This window comes from Pipra filicauda, unplaced genomic scaffold (genome assembly GCF_003945595.2).
Source record: "Pipra filicauda isolate LSUMZ 115617 unplaced genomic scaffold, ASM394559v2 scaffold145_size1923396_pilon, whole genome shotgun sequence".
Taxonomy (NCBI): domain Eukaryota; kingdom Metazoa; phylum Chordata; class Aves; order Passeriformes; family Pipridae; genus Pipra; species Pipra filicauda.
In genome coordinates this window covers 1522411-1547384 of record NW_024103940.1, presented here as the reverse complement: position 1 = coordinate 1547384, position 24974 = coordinate 1522411, and the positions used below count along the sequence as shown (strand labels likewise).

The following is a 24974-nucleotide window of genomic DNA, read 5'->3' as shown; positions in this document are numbered from 1 at the left end:
CTGAGAGCCTTCTCTTCCCCAGGCTGAACAGCCCCAATGCTCAGCTCCAGCCCTCTGATCATCTTGATGGCCTTTCTAATAGAATTTATTTCTTATTTTCTTTCCCAATAGACTACCTCAACAATCCTATGTCGTGCACTCTAAAAGGTAAATGAGGAAACGTGGATCAAAAGTCCCCTTCTGTACCAGAAATACATTAAAAAGTGCGTTAGACTGGATGCATGCCAAGGTAGCTACTGCAGCCTAAGAAGAAATTACTCCTAAGAAGATATTACTAAGAAGAAATTACTCAGCAGTTAAAATCTGATTTACAGACTTTTTCCATCTAATTGTTAAACTCGTCTGAAGAATGCACTAGCTCCTGAAATAACGCTACAGTGACTAGCTTGGTCTATGACTCTATTGTATAGTCCCAAAGACTGCATAGTGTTGACTTTTCATGTAGTATACATAAAACTACTAGTACAGCAGTTGTAGCAAAGTTGTAGCAAAGCAATTAATTTAACCAATGTTTCCTAAGTGCTAGGCTAGAATTCTAAACATAGGACAATTTCTTTCACTTCAGGATTAATCTCAACAGATTGATCTATTTGTCAAATCCCTCCCTCTCCATCTTGCTTGTTACCTTGGATGCTTCAGTGTATCATGTGCCTTTCCCAAATAGCTTTGCTTTCCATTGTTAATAAATTTCAAAAACTGTTCTGTCTTGACATCAGACTACTTGCTTCCCAGATGCTGCTGTAAAATAAATTAATTCTTCTAATAGCACAGTCTTCATCATCAAGATGCTTTATTCTTAGAGAAATGAAGAGAAGCAGCTATGCTCTTCCTATGCTAATTGCTATGAATGATAAAGACTTTTTGATGGGCACATTCCAGAATATGAGGGAGGAAACCACACCCAGATTAAAGTTTTTACATGCTTTCTGACCTGGATCCAATGAAGAAGAATTTGGGACCAGATTTTGCAAGATCCTGCATGAATCTGTATTATGCATTTCCACGTTTATTAAAATAGACAAAAAATAAAAGTAGCTAAGTGGTAAAATAAGAAATAAATTTAATTAAGGTTATTCACCTACTCCTTTATGCCATTCACTTTCTGGTTTGTTATTATTCTTGAGAGAATGCACAAGGAGAATAAAAAACACTATGAAAAATTAACGCCAATGGCCACCGGCCAGTATCCCTTCCAGTGAGCTGCATAGTTGCAGTAACCAAACTTTTTCTTTTCTACTTTTCAAAAGAGAGTATTTTGCATCTTTGTCATAGTCATCTAACCCTTCTGATTTTTTTTGCATGAGATAGTTTGGTATCAATCGAGTTTTATTCTAAGCAATTCTGAGCAAGAATTTCATGACCTAAAGAGCATTTTAAACCACCCATTAATTTCATGATTTCAAAGGTCTTCTTGCATATCATGGCAATTTAAATGGAAAATACTTACCAACACATTTCTCACCCCCCCCAGTAATTCCGTGGGAATACAGTAAGTGTATATTAATTTATAGTAATTAGTAGGGTTTCGTATTATAGTAAAACTAGTATAATTTATTGCATATAATTAAATCTACTAAAGATTATTTCCAATTTGAGAATAATCTAAACCTTTTTCAAAAACCATGTGCATATCAAATATATCTGATGAAGTATTAAGACAGTTTACACAAGACATCTTTCATGTGGGATTCAAAAAGTACTTGACAAAGATTATCTTTCACTACAAAAAACAGCAAGAACCATTATTAAACATTCTGTGTAACAGAAAAGTGAGACGCTCTCTGAAAAGGATATTAACCAACTCTGCTAGAATCACGAAGTACCTAAACTGGGAATAGAATATAAAGCTTCTGGCATGTAATTCCCTGTCAAAGGCACTGGGCTACATTACATCCAGCTATACAAAACAGCACTGACATCAGCAGAAGTACAGTTTATCCCCTCTAGCATTTTAGAATGTCAGTCTCCATAACACTCACAGTGTTTTTTGTTACAACAGAGCAAGCATTAGATTTAATTGGTATTAATTATCATTAGGAAATGTAAACATTTCAGTTCAAGCAAATGAGTATTTTTTTCCTTACAGTATTTTCAATTTAGCATTGACTAGAAATGATGGGAATTGTGCGTATAAGAAAAACTTCAGTGTGTATGAGTTCCAGCCTTATTTTCAATCCAGAAGTTTCAGAAAATCATCTGAGTTTTGGATACGTGTTGTCAGCTGGCAGAAAGATAACAGACAATTTTTTCTTACATTTGCTCAAACCAGCTGCAACTCTTTTTTAAACAAACAAAACTGAAAGCAGATGCTTATCGGATGCTCAGTATTATCAGCTAACTCCTAATTTCAGAGAAGTAGGAGTTTACAGACACTTGCCTCTGAGCTTGACATTTGTCCAATGCCTATTCTAGTGTCACAAATCAAGATGTGTTTCTGTGTTATTTTTATCTGTCTTCATTGTAGGATTTTATAGGATTTCCATTCTAATGCCACAGAAAGTGTCACCCACCATTATAAAGATTCAAATCAATCAGGTGATTGATGAAGAAATAGGATCGATAGTTATGGAATCCGACAACCTACTGAAAACTCATCTCAGAATAAGGTAGATGAAACAAAGATACCAAAAGATAAGAAGTTAAATGATACAAAACTAAATGTGTATGATTAGATACCATAAAGCATAACATTATAAAGCAAAAGGAGAACAATAGAACATAAGAAAAAAGTGGTCAAGTAAGTAATCCAAGTGGTTTTGCTTTTTCTAGAATGCAAAAGACTTGAAACACTAAAAAGTGTCCAATAAGTTTAACATAAAGAACTTCTTGTCCCAGGCCACCATACAGGAAGGTATCCTTTTTTTTTTTTTTTTTAATATATACATTATTTACACACATAATGAAAAAATTATCTATTACACCATTAAAGATAAATATATCTCAATTTCCACATCAATAGGTATAAACAGGGTAAATATCTGGAAAAATGTTTTTCTATTTGAAATGATAATGCACAATCAAAATGCAATTTTATCTAAAGCAGAATTAATCTTCTTCCTAGATCAACTGGGTATTTTTGTCATATTCCACTAGTCAGAAAGTAGGGTAGCTCAGCACTGCAGAAGAAACCAGGTACTGGGTTGCCTTTATTTTTTGAGACTGTGGTGAAACGATTTGCTATTCCTTCTGCTAGTTTTAGCTAACATGGAGCTAACTTTCTTCATAGCAGCTCCTATGGTGCTGTGCGTTGGATTTGTGACATAACTATATAACACATCCATGTTTTAGCTATTGCTGAACAGGCTTGCATAACACCCAGGCCTTCTCTATTTCTAATGCTGATCCCCAGAAAGTAGGCTGGGGGTGCACAAGTAGTTGGCAGCGGCCAAAACTATGACAGCTGGCTGAATCAAACATAGGGATAACTCACACCATATGACATCACATGCTCAGCAATAAACTGGGAAAAAAAAGGTGGAAGCAGGGGAGAAGTTCAGAGTTACAGTGTTTGTCTTCCCAAGTAGTGGTTCCATGTAATGAAGTCCTGCTTCCCTGGAAATGTGAAATTCAGAAATGCGTTTTTCTAAATGAAACTTGTGCTTGTCACCTGTACTTGGCACTGGTGAAGCCACACCTCAAATCCTGTGTTCAGTTTTGGGCTCCTCCCAAAGACATTGTGGTTCTGGAGCATGTCCAGAGAAGGGCAATGAAGTTGGTAAAGGTCTGGAGCATAAGTCTGATGAGGAGCAGCTGGGGTTGTTTAGCCTGGAGAAAAGGAGGCTCAGGAGGGACGTTATGGTTCACTACAATTGCCTGAAAGGAGGTTATAGAGAGGTGGTGGTTGGCTTCTTCTTCCAGGTAACAAGTGATAGGACAAGTGTGCCAGGGGAGGTTTAGATTGGGAATGAGGTAAAATTTCTTCACTGAAAGGGCTATCAAGCATTGAAATAGGCTACCCAGGGAAGTGGCAGAAGCACCACAGGGATGGCCCTGCAAGAGTTCAAACAATTTGTAGATGTCGTGCTTAGGTTTAGTGGTGGAACTGGCATCGGTTGGACTCGATGATCCTAGAGGTCTTTTCCAACCTTAATGATTCTATGAAATGGCTGAACACCTGCCTTCTGATGGGAAGCAGTGAATGAATTCCTTATTTTGCACTGCTTGTGCACACAGTTTTTGCTTTCCCTATTAAACTGTCTTTATCTCAAACCATTAGTTTTCTTTCATTTATCCTTCCAGTCCTCTCTCCCTTCTCATGGAGGGGGAGCAAGCAAACAGCTGTGTGGTACTTAGCTGCCAAACTGGACCAACTACAACAGTCCTCATGAGAACCAGGATGTAGTAAAAATTACAGAATCTGTGAAATGATTGTGAAAGACACTATTTGGTTAGGGTCTTGGCAAGACTTGGGCAAAATTGAATTATTACAATATTTGGCAAGCTAGATCAAGAAGCATGCTGGAGATCATAATGGCTCTGCAGAAATACATATATATACACATATACATATATATATATATAGCACTATCTCAATCTTGATGTTATTATTAAACTGTAAAGTGAAAATTTCCTATCAAATAAGTTAAAAAGACAATACAATTGTCCTGCAGTGACAAAAAGATTTCCATTACAATTTTTTGTTTCAGAAGTTCTGTGGCAAGAAATATCCTGCTTTAACACTATCCAAATACACTTGCAATTAAAAGAAAAATTATATCAAATAAATATATCCAGTGAGCTTCATGGCCTGGGAGAACAGTAAAGGAGAATATTAGCTTACTTAACAGTACAATTTAAGAGGAACTGCTACTTTTGAAACATTCTGTTTTCACTTGTCAAATTATTTACATAAAATAGCCTTATGAAATAAAGTTATTAAAAAGACATTAAGACTTCTCAAACAGTAAACTGTTAAACTGTTCACCATTTCTATGAGAAATACAATTAAATTCTTAAAAAATCTTAATACAGTTGTCAGAAATACAGAACTTCTACTGTTTACCCAAAAAGTCTGTACTCTTACAAGGGGATGGGGGAAAATGTATTCCTTTATATATTTTGCACAACCACAGAGGCAATGGTGCTGGCAGAAGCAGGTGATGGGAAACACATAGATGGGAAGCAGGAAGGAACAGGACTGCTGTTTTCAACAGCAACCTGAGTTTACATTGTCTTGAATTGATGATCAAATTGTACCTTGGATTTCAGCCATTGTCTCCAGACTCTACCCCGGTAAATCACTTTTTTTATGCTTATTTCTATCTCACATAAGACAAAATCTTTAAATCTGAATAAATCAGTTCATAAGCTCACATTATTGATAAAAGATGCCATTACATCCTGTATATATGTGAACTTTCTCTAAAAGAGTATCTTTCATTCTAGTCTTTTATAAACTTGAAGCTTTATATTCCCTCTGATAAATTAATGAATATATGATGAATATATTTTTCATTTTGCATACAAATAATAATTTTTTTAAAAGCACAAAATAATCAGTGGGAAATGTGTGAGATCAAGGGAACAATTATCTTTGACCAGTGATGTCCAAGATCTGTATAACATATATTAATATACATTAGGCACATTAGGAATATAATCCACAGGAATTTTCAGAGACAACAGATACTTAATGCAGCTTACATTATGAATAACTTTGTAAACCACTACACTATTTGCCAATGTCTTTTTTTTTTTCTGATGTGGTTACCTTTCTGGAAGAATTCCTCTAATTTCCCCTTGAATGGCTGGAGATGCTCTTCAGAAGACTCTCTGCAAACTAACTTCATCTGCTTCTCAGAGGCTACAAAAAGAAGTTGAGACACATTTGTGGCATAAGTTATCTACCAGAAGTAGAATCCAGCACTGTAGAAGCCTACATCTAAATTAGTCACCTGAACTTAGAGGAAATAAATAAGTACTAAGGAATAGAGCAACTACATTAAAATAAAAATACTAATACTAGTCTAGCATACCAAAGAGAAAATTCTGTATGTTTTTAATTTGTCTTTTGTAATGACTTTGTCCTAAAACTCCTGCAGTGTGCTAAGGTTTGCTACTAACACAGCCAGACTCAACACTAATTCTAGGTGGTATACTTAAAGCTCCAAACTTTGTTTCTGTGGTGAGTGGAGGATGCCTTGTATCTGGGCTGATTTTAACCAATCAGTGTCAGGCAGCCTACAGTCAACCATTTTTCCTAAAACAGATGCAGGAATTCAGCTTTACTTCAGTATTCAAACTCCAGACCATGATAGGAAATAGTAGAAGTCTGTAAGAAAGTTAACTTACATCAAAGTACAACTTGTTTACTATTTAATCTATCTGTTATTTTAAGAACTGATGCCATGATAATTTCTAAAAAAACTCCAGTTTTTGCCAATGAATTTTAACATGCCTAGAACTTCTAGTAAGCTTTGTAGATTCCAGCATTCCACACTAAAGGTGGAGACAGAAATCAAAATGCAATTACGTTCCATTTAGCAACTGAATTTATGAACTACTACAAGATTTTTTCCCCACAACTCTTCATTCCCAAGAAGCCAAATTTAGTCTTGCAACCTGCAGCATATGACAAATCTTTCAAACTGTTCAGAGTAAAATTAACGGATATTTGTTGTATGCCAGACAGTAGGCAGAACAGAGCATTAAGTTAAACATACTGGATTGGGAAAGTCTTTTATTAGCTGCTCAGTTAATAATTTAAATTAAGCAAAAAAAATTGGAAATCAGGGGAGTTTATATGACATCTAAAGATTGTTTCCTTACGATACATGCTGCTTACCATTAAAAATTTGAACTTTCCGTGACTATTACAATACACTTATTGAAACAGGATTTCGTTCAAGCAAATTGTGTTACTGCTTTGGAAGACAACAGACATTAGAGTTTTACAGGTAGGAAAAATCTAGCAAAGTAACTGAGACAGTACTGTAAATTTCTGACTAAGTCTAAACAGAGTAGCAGCTACAGGTTTGTGTTTTCTCTTTTTGTTTAAACAAATCTACAGAAAATCATATGAGGCAATATTTAGAAATTATTTTGAATAAATATAAAATGACAACTGTAAAAGTAATAGTACATATAATGAGTTCAGGCATGTGAAACACAGTAAATGTACATGATTATTACAGTCATGTAAGGTTGCAATGATTGCATAAGAATAATTATTTTACAATATTCTTACATAATTAAATTTGTATAAATCTATACAGAATTATATATATATGAATATATATTATAATAATAAGCTTGTAGCTACAGTAGTATCTACACACTCTCTTATACACTAGAAAGGCATTTTCCCAAACATATGGTATTGCCTGAAGTATTGAAAGCTTCCTGGATGTTTTCTACAAGCTTTAATAACCCAAGATTTAGAAAAGTTACTCAGACATGCCCCATTTAAATACTGAAGTGACCACGACTAGAATGAATTGTTTTTAAATTAAAAAGAAAGCACATATAAACCACCTTCAATATTTCTTTTTAAATTGAGATGACGAACATTAACCTTAATCAGACGACAAAAATATGGACAAGAAGTACCAACATATAGAGCATATAGAAAAAAACCTGATTTGGGTAGTGAATTCTGAAGAAGAATCCTAACATCCTTAACAAGGAGATCAACATTTGGCATGAGGGGAGAGTAAGAAGGCAGGAACAAAAATGAAGAGAAAATGAGACAGATGACGTAGAATAAGGAAATTAGGGTGACGTAGAATAAGGAAATTAGGGTGTTGATTAAAACTCTATAATTTTGAGACGAAGTGGAATGAGGGCAGATACCAGTTTCAAATGCTTAAGTTATCTTGAAAGAGTGAAACTGAAAGAGACAGAAGAAGTTAAGTAACTGCTGGCAGACTCTAATAATTTACATTACAGGAAAGCCTTAAAAAGAGATCTTTGGATGATTCTCTGATGACAATATTTATCTAGATGATATCTATCTAAAAATCCATTTACTTCCTGAAGTTCTTGCAGATAATTGCCAAAACAGAATGAAGGGCTCTGAGAATGTTTTATCTCAGGAATCAAGGACAAGGGTGATGAAGTGAAAATCTGTCAATCACAAAAGCACTGTATTTGCCCTACACTGCTTATTCCTCCTTTAACTGACTGCATTTAGGTTATACTTCCCTCAATAACCTAGACTTTTGGTCTACAAACAAAAACTTATCTGGGCAACTGAAGGTCAACTAATTCTGTTTGAAGTCAACTGCACTAAAAAATTTAACTAAAACTTGAATTTATTTACTTGCTAATGTTAAAAATAAGACATATCCCATAGGTACAGAGGCAATAACTGATGGCAGTCATGAACTTCAGCTGGAATTGCAGGCTCCAAAATGTCATATTCCTACAGAAATCTCTCCAGTTTCAATATTCCCTTCAATGATGAAATGTTCTGTGCCAAATAATGATTCCTTATCCAGTATCTATAAGCAAATGGTGGCTAGGACCGCAAACCAAATGCACCTTGTAGGCTGAAGAACCTTAGAGCATCATCAAAGTTGCTTGGGATAGCTATGGCAAGGAACCATGGAAGTGTGTTCAAAGGAATCGATAATCAGATACAAATAAAGACACATTTTGAAGAGAAAAAAAGAATTCCATGACAGGATTAAATAAAAGTTTTTGATTCAAATGGCAGTTGTAATGATACATGTTAAAGTCAGTTGGTCTTTGTTCAACTATTTTTGTAATAACAATGAAAGGCTACCATACAACTCTATGACCTACCTCAGTTCTACACCACATAATAAAAGGTGGTGTTTCTGGTAACTAGCATTCATTGAATTTCCTGTCATATATAAGGAATATATTTGTTTGGTTGGTTTTACTAAAAAAATTACTTGATATATACCGTTAAAAAATAAAAAAATTGACCATGTAATGTCAGACATTATATAGAAAACCTAAAACTGAAAAGTCCAGTTCCATTATTTGCTTTGATTTTCCTTGCTAAAAATACTATAAGTGAGAGAACATTACATCAATTCTTTATATTTTGTTCTGATATTCACTACAGTAGAAACCTTCACTCTTTAAAAGAAAATTATGTCAGCAAAGTTTTTATTAGACTGATTCTGAGCTAAAGGATCCTATTACGCATTCCCCCTTTGAAATAAATATTAAGAAGCTGCTTTCTGGAAAACGTCTGAAGGAATTCTGAGGAAGCTGACAGCTAGCACACCACATGTACACATCTCCTCTCACCATCTCATTCCAAAATAATCATTTGGGAAAATAAACAACCTGTTTCAGCATTACTGAGTTCAAACAGATGCAAATTCTCCATTAATGTAACAAACTTTTGGTTCTTTTTCTTGGTATGCGCTGTATGTTAGTGAAATTGAATACAATATGCTACTTTGAAAACTGTTTATTTTTAAATGAGCTATTGCAAAAAAAAAAAAAAAAAGAAAATACAAATGTGCAACAGTATTTGAAAGCCCTTAAAAATTACTGGATGTACATCATGCTTCACCCACTACAAATTTTGGCCACAGAAATGGAAAGCATTAGCAAAACACTAAAACAAAGCTGGAAACTGCTGATTATCAGTTTGCCACTGTCTTCAGATTTAATGCAGTACTTGGCTCAAAAAGTTCTTTAAAAATCCCAAATATAAGTGAAAATATTTACAAAATAGAATGTCTCTCACTTAATGCCTATTGGGCAATAGTCTTTTAAAACTCCACAGACACTTGTAAATCTGTCAAAAGAATCATGGCCCATAAACAAACTTTCATGTAAAGAGCATTTCAGTGTCAATCAGACAGGATTTGGAATTTTTTAAGCACCACTTTTAAAGTAAATGCAAAACCCAAAATAGTTGAATGTTGATAACAGTAAATTACTAACTATTTAATCACCAGAACCCACCAGTAGCATTTACAGGAATCATCCTGACAGCAAAACCAAGTATCAACACCATGAATTCCTATAAACCTGTCACTGACGCTATCCCCTATGAGTTATGTCTCTGTGAAAGCTGCTAAATCTCCCCCTGGTCTTGTTTGTTCAGAGCCTGGTAGGTTATATGGCCAAGCTCGCTATTTTATTTTGTTATAATGCAGGCGTGTTTTTGACAGAAGGTTTACTATTTGATAATTCTTTTTTAGAACCCTTACCTTTTCTCTTCCAAAGAGCTTTTGAAACCATACCGCAAATGAATTCAATGTAGTGCTAAACAACCCCAAATTTCTGTATGAGAGAATCCCTGATTTTTTACAGTTCAGAAGTCTGTTATACTACTTGGGCTTACACACCCAAATAAAAACTCAATAAATTTTAAATGAAATGCATAAATTTAAATTATTCAGCAAGTGCTATATAACTTTCTTGTGATTTAGTTTCTTTGGACTTGTTTTATTAGATTGTCTTACTTGCAAACAACTTTGCAAAGTAAACAAAAAGTTACAGAAAATGCATGTTTACCCATTGTACACTGCTGCAGGATCTGGCTATATTCTCTTGTTATTACATGCACTTAGATACTTATTTAGTGGAGCTATGCACATGAGATTTTAGCGTCATACGATCCATTATATTTCTGCTATCTTCTGCTCTTGCACTTATTTATCAACTTATTTATAAACTTGAATGTAACTGTTTCTTTTCAGACACAATTTTAAATAAATGTGCAGAAGGGAAGAGATTTATCTTGATTCCTTAGAAGCACACGGTAAGAATTTTGACAACTTCTAACTCCAAGAGGTTATGCTGCTACCAACTCAGAAAAGTTTCAGAGAAAGTATTTTATTTGCTCTTTGAACACATTTATAATCAGTACACATCTCAGTGATGGCAACACACAAAGGTTCAAGCACTAACATCCCAGAGCCAGAGCTGGGTTGACTAATACAGAACCTTTTGGAGTAAGTAGAGAGACGGGGAAATGCCATGAAGCAGGGTGGGAGATTTTCTGAGAAAAAAATATCTGAGAAAAATGTAAAAGAAGATCAGACTGTGGTAGTACTCCATTCTGAAGCTTCATTTTTATTGTCTTAAATAAAGGTCAACAATTTAATGCAAAAAAGTGTTAGCACACATGAAACTAAAAACACCATTCTAACCTAATAATCGCTTGTATAGTTACAGTTCTTTGAACATATTTTCAGCTAATTTAGAAGAAGAAATGTGTTTTTATATAAGATTATTTTCTTCACACATTTAGAATTCAGTTTTCTCAAAAAAAAAATTTCAGAGGATAGAGGCTAGTATGTAAAACTTTAAAAAGTCCAGTCTTTGTCTGAGCTACATTTTCCTTGTGACACATAGAAACAAATATCTGTTTAGGTGCTCAAGCTCTCATGCATAATGAGAAAGAAAAAACGTTTCAGTGACAAGTCCTAAGCTGTGGAAAGTGAAATAATTGAATTAGTGGCACACAAAACATCCTGTAAAGTTCACCTGTTCTGAAGCCAAGAGTCAGACATCTTGACAATTCTTAAATGTTTGATCAGATATTCTGGCTTTGTCTTTTGAGGGGGCTTTGTTTGTTTACTTTAAGTTTAACAACATTTTGAACTTTTACAGTTGGTGATGGCATGCACAGGAACTTTTAGGCCTATATTAGTTTCAACTAACCTAAAAAAAATTTTTTTGCTCCTTGTTTTGTCAAAGGTCATCAACATTATATATAAATCATTTAAAAACCTTTCTGCTAAAACTGTTTTCCAAGAATAAATTTAGCAAAATGAACGAAGACTGCTAGTAAAACTAAATATTTTTCACACCATAGCAACATATCTGAGCCTCTGGCTAATGTATTCCCTCTGAAATAGTAGTTTACATTCAGTGCACCCTTCAGTGGTGCAGCATACTGCACATATAAATGATTATAATGACTAAAGCATCATAATTTTCCAGTCGAGTCTTTGTAAGATTCCTTTAAGTGCTTCCAGTACACACGATTAGTAGAAAATTTTTGTTAAGTGTCAAGATCCAAACATACAGACCCCCACACATCATTAAGCTCTGTCAGGAGTGTAGAACCATGCACCAGCAGATTCTGCTGAGAAATTTCCCTTCTGTCTGAGCACTACAAAAAATGAGTATTTTGAAACTGAAGGGTCTTGTCTGGCTAATTGAGAGGGAGACAACATTTTTAAAAAAGGAAGAATAATATTTTTATCAGATGAGCTAGGATTTTTACATTGTTTAAAAAACTCCTCAAATTTTCAAACACACAAACATTTTATTACTTAGTGTACTGGACAAGGGATCAGATGGAATTGCTGGGCAATGGCTGAAACAGTATGTTTATGAGCTGAAACTGTAGAAGTCAGAAAAGTGATCTCTTGTTTTCCTCTGCAGTGCTGGACCTCTGATTTTCTGTGCAAGACAGATCATAAACTTCCACCTAATTAATTCTTCTACCAAGGTTATGGCTTTGGTTCAGCTGAAGAATTCTCCTTAGATTTAAAATCATGTAAATTCATAAACTGCCTGCAATATTAGCAGGAACACTTCTTAAAGTGCTAAGTAGCCTCACTATTACTAACTTTTATCACACTGTCTAAACTAATGCACTTTCAATCATTGATATGTAAGTGACTGTCTCAGTCCTAGCAGAAATCTGCCTTTTCTTTTACTGAATACTTCTCCTAAAAAAGGAAAAGCTGATGAGGACCATAAATATGAAGTCGCCATTCCTCCCAACGCTAGTATTACACACTCTCCAAACAATATAATTCATTATCCATTATGCACATTGATAGGGACAATACTCCTCCTGTTCCCAGATGTACACTACCTGCCACCAGATGTATACTACATAGTTATGCAACTAATGCTTAACATACACACGAATGTTTTATTTATTTATTTGTTTGTTTAAAAGGGCACATAGAAAAGCGCACAGAAAATTTTAACTGTGCTACTTGCAAGATTCATTTTAGAATCTTAACATTTGCAGAATGTTTTTTAACAAGAAATTTCCGAGAATTCTTTAGCCAAAGGAAAAAAATATAAAAGAAAAAATGAACAGCATGCCATTGTTTACCCAACAGAAAGCTTTCTCCCTGTGCCTTTGTGCACACATGCAGACATCTGCTTTCAGGGAATAAACTCTTCTAAAACATCATTGCTTTGCTCCTCTATTATATTTCTGAATGTTATTAAAACCATTCCATACTATCCTTTATTATCAAAAACTAGAAAATCTAATGAAATTTTAAGAAATGATCCACTTAGGAAAATTTCCTAAATGTATTCATATATGAACATTACCATTGGAACACTGTCAAAAAGTTTTATTGTAAAACAGAATCCAATGCACATACAGAAAATACGTCTTTAATGCCTGTGTTGGATCTTTCTAAATCAAAACAAACTGAAATACATCTCATACTGCTGAGGCAAAAAGCAGTCAGAAAACTCTGAGAAGTAAAAGAGTGTCAACTCTTGCAAACAAAATAACTTCTCCTTTACAAAGACATCCTTTGGTTTTTTTCCTTTTACCGTTCTACATTGCCTCAAAATAGATAAATGTTGTACTGTGCAAAAATACAGCGAAACCACGTACGAAGAGCTATGCTTTCTTTATGCTATTGCCTAAAGAAATACCACATGCATGTATTTGGCTCCTCATGTTCCCCAACTTCAAATTTCTACTTGCCTGCACCTCCAAAGTTTTAAAGAACATCTAATTAACATGCAAATTAACGTAAGTTGATCCTGTAAATTACTGTTCCTGTAAACTTCTCTGCTCCTGCTGGGAAAACTTTTTGAAGACATATATGTTAGTCAGACATCTAAGTTCCTCTTTTAAATTGACTTAAAACATTTCTTATTAAATTAGAATAAGGCTTCAATTGGTTGAAAATATTTTAGAAAAAGGTCTTTGGTACTTTTTTGAATACTATTCTTCTGTAATGAATAAACAATCACCTTTTATTGAGAAATATGTATTGATGCAACAAATTATTTAGGAAGTTAACACTCAAACTGATATATTTAGAATTTTCATGGGATCCCATAATATTACTTTCTATCAAGCAAATCAAACATTAGATAAAACCTCTCAACATTGTAATCCTTTCCCTATTGATTATTACTGTATCATGATTATACCAAAACTCTAGTCCATAAAACAGACTTTATCTAAGGCTGTATTACGTATGAGGCATCAATGACATAAATATATAATTCCATCAATTGTAACATTAAATTAATTTTTCCATCCGTGTATACACAGAAATCCAAAACAGGCTAAAATTGTCTCAATTTATTAATCGAAAACATCAATTATTCTCTAGAACACAATCAGTCTATAGTTAATTAGTGGACATTTTGTTGCAAAAACCTTCCATCATGTTTCAGGACTCTAACGGCAAATCACATATTTAAGAATTTTAAATTAACTTCTTATGAATAATAATGACTAAGCTTTTCTGCCTTAGTACATTTTCCTATTGGTAAATATATTCCCTTATAATCCTTCATAAATCCAGATATTGTTCAGTATTTTAAATCTGGAAAATCAGAGTTTTAGTTAAATGAGCATGAACTGATTATTTTTTCTTTTAGCAGTTTCCTCTTTGACTCTTTTTATAGTAACAGTGGCTGAAAGAATAGAGAATGAGTGACCCTTTTCAATTTCCATCCTTTTCTTATTTCTAAATTCTCTTCCATGCTTTGCAAAAGACTGTGATACATAGCTCCCAGAAGAGGCACTGAATGAGAGCACTGTAGATGCAACAGTTTAGTCTGGTCTAATCAGCTATGCTAAGAGACAGGGTTAAGAGATATGGATGTAAGTAGCATGGTGTTTGCTAGTCACATCCAGTGCACTGGATCTGTTTCTATGAACGAGAATATATTTATTTATATATAGATACATATATATATTCATAACTGCAAAGACTACATAGATTGTCATGCCATTTAGGAATGAAAATAAAATGAAGCACTTGAAGAAGAGGCAGGAGAGGAGAGGTATGTTCAGCTGACTGGGGATTTAGTTTTTCACTTCAGCTATCTAACAAATAACTACAGAGAAGACAGAGCCAGACTTTTCTTAGAAATGCACATCTGAAGAAACAGGAGCAATTGTCACAAGTTTCAGCACAGGAAATTCTCACATGGGATAAGGAAAAATATTCAAGACAGTGATTCAGCACTGGAACAGGTGCCCAGAAACGTGCTGGGATTTCAATCCTTAAATTCAAACCTGAGCTGGCTAAGGCCCTATACAGCCTGATCTAAATATGAAGTTATTCCTGCTCAAAGACTCTGGACCTCGGGACCTCCAGAGGTACATGGTAATGCACCAACCTGCAATCTCTATGATTTTAAGATACTTGTAATGCTTCTGTATAAAAAAACCATGTGAAAACAGCCAACAGAACATTTGTACAATTTTAAAAAATGGGGTGTCCATAACTTGAAGTTTTGGTGAAATTCTGCTATTTAAATGGGGAAAAGTTGGGACTAACATACTTAAGCAAGACATAGACCTGTGAACAGCTAGGTAAAGAGGCACCCAATGTGAAACCATATCTCCTGGAGTACTGAAATCCAACTGACTATTATATAGCTGATCCATGAAGTCTTGCTTGTATTTCTATTGGTGGCCATGAAAGGAAGGGAAAGTAAAAGGTATGTGGTATTACAATGGGATTTGAATGCGGCAATCTCAGAGGAATTTATTAATTGTGAGAAATGAAAGTGTGACTCTTGAAAGTACCCAGAGTGGACCTATCTTAGTTTCCATTTTTAACCATTCAATAAATATCTTTGCTCTTTCGGTTGTTAAGGTCAAGAATACTAAAAAGTTATAATCAACATTGTACTAAATGATACAAGACATCTAATACTGCTTTGAGTAATAGAGCAGCATTTAAAAATTTTATGAACTGCACTGCAAAGAAGAGGACCGAGTACGACAGATGGGAACAATCTACCGTGCAACTAATTTTGAATAATTAAAATTGTTCAACTTTAGAAAGAGATAGTAAAAGGTTCATGGTAAAACTTATACAAGTCTATCAAACTTTAGTAAAGTGGCTTTCTTTCTGAAAATCTTATGATTATACAATTCAAATATTCTGTGCTTATTGCAGAAGAATATCAACACCAAAAACATCAAGTGGCATTGTGCAAATTAGAAGAGGAATCATGTTTGGTCCCAGGGAAAAGAAAGAGTGAAAATCATTGCCCTAGACAAGGAATAAGATATCTTACAATCTTAAGCAAAGCAAACCCTTTTTTTCCATAACTATACAGATTAACTGGAAAGCTAACACCTGTTAAATGAATAAATGTATCTGCTAATGATACTGTGTAGTATTTTAAAACCCTGGAAATACACCAGCTATCCAGACCTGGAGTGAAAGCCTGAACTTACAGAAAACATTTCTTTTTCCTGTGACATTAAAGTGGAACCAGATTTCACTCTAAAATTTTCATTTCAGTGTTTAATATTGAATTCTCTTTTACTTCTTTCCCCTTAAAAGCCTATATTAAATGCATATTTTTGTTTCTCATTCTTTTTAACCTAAAATGTTTGTGATTACAAAGCTTGCTCTGGAATACATGTTAAAACCCCGCTGGATTAAGGTTCTCCAAAAATTTGTTTGACTTCTTGAGTAAAACTTTAGTCTAATCCCTTTAAACTAAAGTTAGTCTGTCCCTCTAAAGTCTAATCTGAAGACATAAAAATAGACAATTGTATGGAACTCAATCTGTTTATCAGAAACGGATGGAAGCATTTGTGCTTCATCTCGATTTGAACTTTTGGTTCCACAGTGTCTAGGTATTTCAAACTAGAGGTTTACACCGCTAAGAGATGCCACTCACGATAACTCTTATCTTTTCTATGTTAATATCCACGTCAAAAAGACAAATTTGTGTCTTGATAAACTAGTAAAATATATTTTTAAATACTAAATGACAACTACTATGAAAAGTGTCTATCAAAACTGTCATTTCAGTTGCAAGAGGTGATATTTACCTTTTTTTTAATCATTCTATACAAGTTTCAGAAAAAAAGGTAAGTCACTAACAGGAACATCAGTTCATTCCCTAATGACACACAAGAAAACCCCTCTTCCATTTACTACCTTTGTCTCATCTCACTTACAGGATAATCTGCTTAAGTCTACCTCAGCCAACAAAGTGCGAAATAAATCCAATGTACCCTATAACACAGGCAGCCCCAGCTAATATTGTTCAAATTATTCACATCTGAAGGGCCGCGCCTGTCTGGATAGCTGGGCCCGACGCTTCTCCGGACTTGGTTTCTGCTTTTCACATCTGTTTCAGCTTTAGACTTTCACTGGTATTCTGCCAGCAGCCACAACTTTTTAATGGCTACAATAAACTACAGAGACTCATCAAATCTTTGTTGTACGTGTTAAAATTATAACCTCTTCAATTAAAATTTTGATTTAAAAATTAACTAGAGCATTAACTGAAGAAAAAAATTTGAAAGAGAATGTTTGAAAGAGATACATTTTTATATGCGTGATTTGTTTAAATGTAAGAGAAACTAATCACAGGAATGTTTGTTAGAATTCTGTTGCATATTTCTGAGTGATAAAATACCAACATCTGAAAACACTTCCACAACCTTCTTCATTTCAAATCTGTGCTGTCATTAACTTTATAAGTTAATTGCTTTGGCTGGGTTTCAAATACATCTTTACAAAGAAGAATTATGAAAACAACTGGAACATAACAATTTTTCTATATTTGCTATAAATACCTACAAAAATTTGTTCTAGAAAACATAAATCAGTGATTAGAAGAAAGCTTGAGTTTTTATTTTAAGAGTTAAAGTGCCTAGCTGCTTGTGTCTTTGCAATGTGGAACAAATATGATATGAATGTCACAGCCTCAATGCAGATCCTGCACGACTAAGATGCATGACAGCAGGACTACATGCTAAAAAAGTACAAGATCAAACACAGATCATGTTTCTGCAAAAACTAGCCCAAAAGAGGGCAGGCCATGGGGCTTACAGGGCCAAGCGATGAGAGGAGATAGAGCACTCACTTATGCCCGGGTCGAACAAACAACAACTGATACTTTCCTACCACTGTTAACCTTTGAAACTATCTTAAAGATGGCAGTGACCTAATCCAGCAATTTCTAACTGTAAGGATAAACTATTTTGTAATGGTTTTCATCACCTTACATTGAAAAAATAATCGTGTTCAACTCTGATTCTAAAAGGACTCTGCCATTCTGATGCAGAGATCTAAATGTAAAAGTTTTTGTAGGCTTTTATACAAATTCTCTCCCTAAACTCCATTTTCTACACAAAACTATTGTAACTAGAAGGAGCAACTTCTTTGTAACAAAGAAAGACAGGCTTAAAATATTCAGTCATCATTTGCTGAATTTATTTTAGAAAGTCATGTGTAGCACAAAATAAAAAGGAAACTGCTTGGAATAGTTAAGAGAACAACCCTTCCTAGTTTATTTCCAGTCAGTACCTTGATTGATAGATGACTTGGGTTTCTGAGCCTCTCTTTTTAATAAACATTTTTAAATGTTTATTTTATGTCCCAGGGTAAAAATATTTTGAACTGGAGATTTCCATTTCCCTTTGCTGTGCCTTGGCAAGCTGTATTTTATTTCTACATTAATAGTATTCAACTCTTTCTTGTAGCTTTTAAATTGCTGTTATACAAGTACTGAAGAAAGTATTTATGTTATGGAACTAACAGATATCTACAGTTAAACACATAGTTCTGGAGAAGTCAGAGGAAAATTCACACATAACTGAAGAAATATTCAGAAAGATTTCTTTAGGGGCCTTTCAATTGTAAAAAGGAAAATTACTTCTCAGGATCTCTACTTTCATTTTTATTAAGTCACAAGTTTAATTTTTTTTTTCTTTCTAATTTATGTGAGTAATTTGTGCCACAGTGTAAAAACTCTAAATGAATCAACACTATAAATCTAATTAGCAATAAGAAAACCTCATAAAGATCACATTTTAAATGGCACTTTGTTGTTAGCAGAACAAATGTGAAAGTTCCCAGCTACCTTCTAGATCTCTCTTCAGTTTCCTTAAGTCTTTTATTAGGTCTTCAAATTTAACTTGGGAGGCCTGGAAAAAATCTTGTGGTTCTGGTAAAGGAAAAATGCTCTTGTCTGTTCCTGCTTCCTAAACAAACAAACAAACAAACAGGCCACTATGAAAATTGAAAGCATTTGCAGTGAAATAAATTACTTTTTTTAAAAATTCTCATCTATGAAACTGTATTATAAAACTATAGAAATAGCATATTTTAAAGTATTCTTGTTAAAACAACATATATCTCATTCAAGATTAAATACCGACCATTCTGAGTATTGAAACTTCCTTTTAGATGTTGTAAAGCAAACTGTGCTCAATTTAAACTTTGAAACGAAACTGAACTGACAACATTTCAGTTCATTTTATGTCAATACAGGTTTAGATAAGGGATTAGAAATTTCTTAAAAACAGATAACAGGAATGCCTATTTTAAGGCAAGAAGTGTTCTTATGCCAAAAGTTTGTGGTTTTACTCTCTCAATTCATTAAATATACAAATGCTTTATAAGCATAAATTGAAAACCATATTTATATATTGCCTGAAGTACTATACACAGATAAAAACATACAGCTGAAGATTTATGTGGCTAAATAAACCACATGCGTTAATGTCTGTATGGAACTGCTAAGTATATACCTTATTTTTAGCAAAGTAATAAAAAAATTTGGAAGTAAAACAAAACAAACAAATACAAAAAAGAAACAAATAAAAACCCAAAACCAAACAAAAAATCCCAACCAAATAAAAAACCCCACAAACCTCTGAAAAGGTTCAAAGCAGTATCTCCAATGGAAGTTTAACAACTAAAATATGTATAAATGGTATTAATATGATATTGCTGTGTATAAGCATATAACAGTGAGTTTAAAACATGCATATACCTGTGCATAGATTTCAAGTCTGTAATAAAAGAAAACTCCCAGGTTGGAGAACTAATTGTTTTTTGAACAGGGAAAAAATAATGTTATTATTATAAATGAGCATTTTTGGGGGGAGAAGTGCAATGGATGACAATTACACTCTGTTAATTTTCTCCCAAGGATGATAAACTGTTTTGTTTTACAGAATTCCTTGAAGTAAAATTACAATATAGTAGAAAATCTGCAGAAATATTAAATATCATATATTTAAGTAAACTGATTAAAGAGAAAAAAAAAACAAACCAACTCCCAAAAACCCCCAAACACCAAACCCAAAATGACAAAAACAAAATCAAAAGAAAACAAAAAAGAAACCCAAAGAACACTAGTACAGAGCTACATATCTCATGACTACTAACTCATCAATCCAACCACCTCATGTAAGAATTAAAAAAAAAAAAAGATGAAAAAATAAGCCATCACATACTTAAAATCAATTATCAGTGACATTTTTATTTAAAATACAATAGTTCAAATTTTCCACTCAATAAGTTTGGCCACTGCTAATATCAAAAAGCTTCATAAATGTAACTCACTCAAAAGCAGCAGCCACATCTCCTCCTACATTTCCTTCCCTAACTTCATCCCCATCAGCTGACTCACCTCCTGCATTTCCATCCCTAACATCATCCCCATCAGCTGACTGACCTATCTTAAAATACCAAGCTGTCCTTGCATTCTGTCATAAGAGTGAAATCATGCTTCTGTCTTCCAATGTAATGACATCATGGGAAATTTTACAACATTACAGTGACCCGGATGTAATAAGACAGGGCTGGAGTGACCACCTGACCAATCTGCAACAGTCACAGGCAGTTGCCTGCAGTGTAAAATTTTCCAAAGCATATTTCACACCTATTGAGGTACACAACTATTATAAGAAAGCAAAAGAAATGGATTTTGTTTTTCCTTTAGAGGTACTGTGTTCAGATTTCAAAAAAGCTAATATGATCCCTTTTACAATTTGTTAAAGAAACCTACTTTTGGAGAGGCTGATACAGCAAATGAATCTTTTACCTTATCACAATGGCGTAGGAAATATATGACGACATAATCCACAAGATTAATACCGCTATCCTAGGAAAAAATAAAAAAAATATTAAAAATGTGTGATTTACACTAATTCAAGTAAGCAAAAATGTACTCTATTTCAAAATAAATGTAGTATTATTTTATATTGCTATAAGAAATAGGACTCCCAGTATTTTCAGCCTTAGCATTACTGACCAAAAAAAATCGATCTTTTACAATATTGGCTTGATCACACCACCACTGGATCTAGAGTTTCTTTGGGTTCTAGATACCAGGTAAAAATACATGCACCGGGAGAAACTGTCCCCATATTTTACTTAATAACACAGGGCATTACTGAATAATAATATTAACTTGAATAATAATATTAACTTAAATAATAATATTATTTAATAATATTACTCTTGAACTTAATATCAACTAAATATTAAAGTCATCTCAGATATATTAAGGTGAACTGAATTTCTTGCTCCCTTTACTCTCAATCATCTATAATGTAGATCTGAAAGAGGCATAGATACTTTTCATATTTTATTCCAGATACAAAATACACTAAGAAGTATATTTCATGCCCTGTTACCATACGAATTTTAATTCTCACTTTATGGAATCACCATTTCCATGTTCCTCCACACAACAGTACACAATATTTTATTTTGTTACATGTCATTGGGTCAGCATAGGCCAGATGAACAAAGGAAAAGTTATACATTACAGAGTACCACTCAGCAACATAAAAGAATCATCATATATGGAATTATATCTGAAATGTCTTTGAAATTTTTTGGATGTGTTTTCATATTCTACATTGACAGCTATCAGGACAAACATTTCTATATGAACAATGTCTGGCTTCCTGTACAGGGCTGCCTCATTTATATTAGAGCCTGCAGCACATTATATTTTATTAATATCATACACCAGCAAAATTCTTTTAACTAAGTCACTGCTGTCATGCAGACAGAGCCACTCTGCATGTATAATGGTTTTAGAAGACACTGCTGGTAGGTCAAAAAAATCTCTATAAAAAGTAACTTTCTAAGATCATGTGGCAACAAATGACTTTTATGTAAAATAAGAGACATTTAAAATTGGGTCTTTACCTTAGCTCATGGAATTCAGCTTACTTAGACATAATATTGTTTGCTGGCAATTCACAAGAAGGGAGTAATGGGACATAGGAAGAATATCTTAATGCTCAAATATGCATTTTTTCTCCTTGCAAATATGGTCTACCAATTATCTCTGAGGTTTCATGTCTGCCTGTAGCAGCTGGACCCTTTGAGTTTTTTTGCATTTTGGAGACTAATCTAAACAAATAATATATTTATTTTTGCTATCAGGAAACTGTAAATACTATATCTTTTTTTTTTTTTTTTAGCTTTTTTTTTTGCCATGGAACAAGTTTTATTCAATTACACTGTATATCAGTGACTTCTTTTCATAATGTACAATTTTGAAACAAACTGGCTAAATTCAGCCACACAGAAAGTCCCAGAGATAACTAAGTTCTAAGAAGTTTACGGGTAGATGGAACAGTTAGACTAAAACCATTACTTGTAGTGAGAAAAGCCAGGCAAAGCCCCATTGTTTTACTTTGTCCTTCAAGCTAGCTAGCCAAACAACAAACACCTGAGTAACGGGAAACTGGTTCTAGTTTAGCTGCAGCTTGTACTGTGTCTTGTCCACAGAGCAAGACTGGAATGAAAGTGGTCATATGGAACAGCTGAACTACCACAATGAAGAGGAAAATAAGAATTAGAAACAGAGTCATTTGAGTGGGAAAGCACCTCTACGACTGTTGAGTCCAACCGTAAACTCAGCACTGCCAAGTCCACCACTAGACCGTGTTCCTAAGTGCCACATTTACACATCTTTTAAATTCCTCCAGGGATGATCATTCCACCACTTCCCTGGGAAGCCTGTTCCAATGCCCGATAACCCTTTTGGTAAAGAAATTTTTCCTAATATCCAATGTAAATCTTCTCTGACTCAATTTGAGACTGTTTCATTCTATCACTTGTTACTTGGGAGAAGAGACCAACCTCCCCTCAGCTACAACCTCCTTTCAGTTAATTGTAGAGAGTAATAAGGTCTCCCCTGAGCCTTTCCTCCAGGATAAACAACCCTAGCTCCCTCAGCTGCTCTTTATTACATAAGACTTGTACTCCAGAACTGACACCAGCTTCATTGCTCTTTGGGCATGCTCCAGCACCTCAATGTTTTTAGAAGATAAAGGACTCAAATCCATTGGAAAAGCTTTCATTAATACAGTTGCTCACTGAACAATTCATTAAATATGTTTTTACACTTCATTAATGATGATATTCACAAGTAAAACAAAAAGATCCCTAGACATACCACTTTCCTGATGTTGCTTGTCTCACAAATGCATTCTTCTGTACATGAAGCATAACTAGGAACAAACACTTCAAATCTATCTTTCTTATAGTAAAGAAAGCACTTCACGTAAGAAAGAAGAACATGAAAGAAGAGGTTTTTTTCTCATCCTACAAATATGTAACAACAACAGCAGAAAATATCTCCTATTCTTTGCTGCTTTCTATATCCATGTGGAGTCTAAGAATGTTTTGGTAAAAGAACTACTTTGACCAGTGTTTCCATTGCCTACATTATTTAACACCTCCTCCTCAGCGTTACTGAACTAGTAAGAAACAAAGTAACCTCATCTCAAAAGGTGTCTAGAGTTTGATCCTGACTTTGATCCTAGCATGACTAATCAAAAAACAGCTAGTGGTTCTCAATTTTTGACAAAATAATTTACTGCCACTTATAAGCATTTTCTCATGCATGCCATTCAAAATTCGTGTCCTACATCCATTTAACGGACAATTAAAAAAAAAGACTGAAAATATCTTGCTGGGTCTGACACCTCTTTGAAGAAGAATAAAATCCTGCATGTTTTGAATTTATATCCCTTATATACAATTTGTTAGTGTATATGCTACACTGAACCTTTACTGATATTTTGATTTTGAACATGATTTTTTAAACATTTTTACTCACCCTAAATTAAGAGCACAAAAAAACAATGGGGACATTTACTGCAGAAGATTTCAGCAGTTTATGCTCTCTGATTTCTCTCTGCTCTACTGTAATTAAGTCCCTGCTAGTAAAAGAGACACACAGAAGTTCTTTCTCACATAAGATAATTATCCTAGTATTACTGAATAGGAGAAACTAAGAGATTGTGGAAACATGTACATGTGCAGAAGGAGGTGAAAAGCTGGGAGAAAAAACCATGAAAATTGTACAAAGTGACTTGCTTTTTCCAACAAGAATGATAAGAAATAGAAGATTAACTTTTGAACAGACGACGAAACGAAAAAAGATCACTTGCGAAAAATTATCTTTAATTAAAAATTACTACTTACTCTGCTTTTGACGTCCTTTAGTTTGGGGAGTATTTCCAAACCGAATCCATCAGCTTGACCTCGAGTCCTATTCCCGCCATTCATATAATTTCCAAAAGCCAGAATCAAACCCAAAATTTCCTTTACACTTGTCATGTTCAGCAAAGCCTGGAAAATGGACACTTGTCTGTAACTTCCACTGGGAAAAAAATTCTAACTGCTAATATAAGATAGCCTTTTTAAAAATTTTATTTTTGCTAAGGGTTTTGTTTCTTATCTGCTTTTACCTTGGTAGGTAAGGGAAGCTGAAGCTAGTACAATAATCAAGACTGAGAGAAACATTTTATTAGACTGTATCTCCCTAAGATACTATGTTAATTAATCTATATGAAACAAATTATATGGCATCGTATACTATGTTGATGACAAAAAGATTAATGGAAGAAGATTACTAAACATCCTTAGTAGCCTTTAAAAATCTTACAGATGAGGTAGTTTACCACCTGTTTGCATAAGGCACAGTCAAATGTACTATTTTTGCTGTCACTAGCTTAGACTGTCATTCAGTCTGCTTCTCACTGGTTGTGGTACTCTAAAATTCAGGCT

General features: G+C 34.0%; 1 protein-coding gene across 2 annotated transcripts in view; it reads right to left on the bottom strand.

The window, feature by feature from the left end:
* Positions 1-24974, bottom strand: part of FMN1 (formin 1) — a 130062-nt gene that overhangs the window by 32056 nt on the left and 73032 nt on the right. For both annotated transcript variants that reach the window (XM_027716952.2, XM_027716953.2), the window contains 4 exons: positions 24390-24536; positions 20980-21039; positions 19009-19129; positions 5711-5803 (listed from right to left, as the gene is read on the bottom strand). In XM_027716952.2, coding sequence (XP_027572753.1) covers positions 5711-5803; positions 19009-19129; positions 20980-21039; positions 24390-24536 — 421 coding nt within the window. The remainder of the gene's footprint in view (positions 1-5710; positions 5804-19008; positions 19130-20979; positions 21040-24389; positions 24537-24974) is intronic.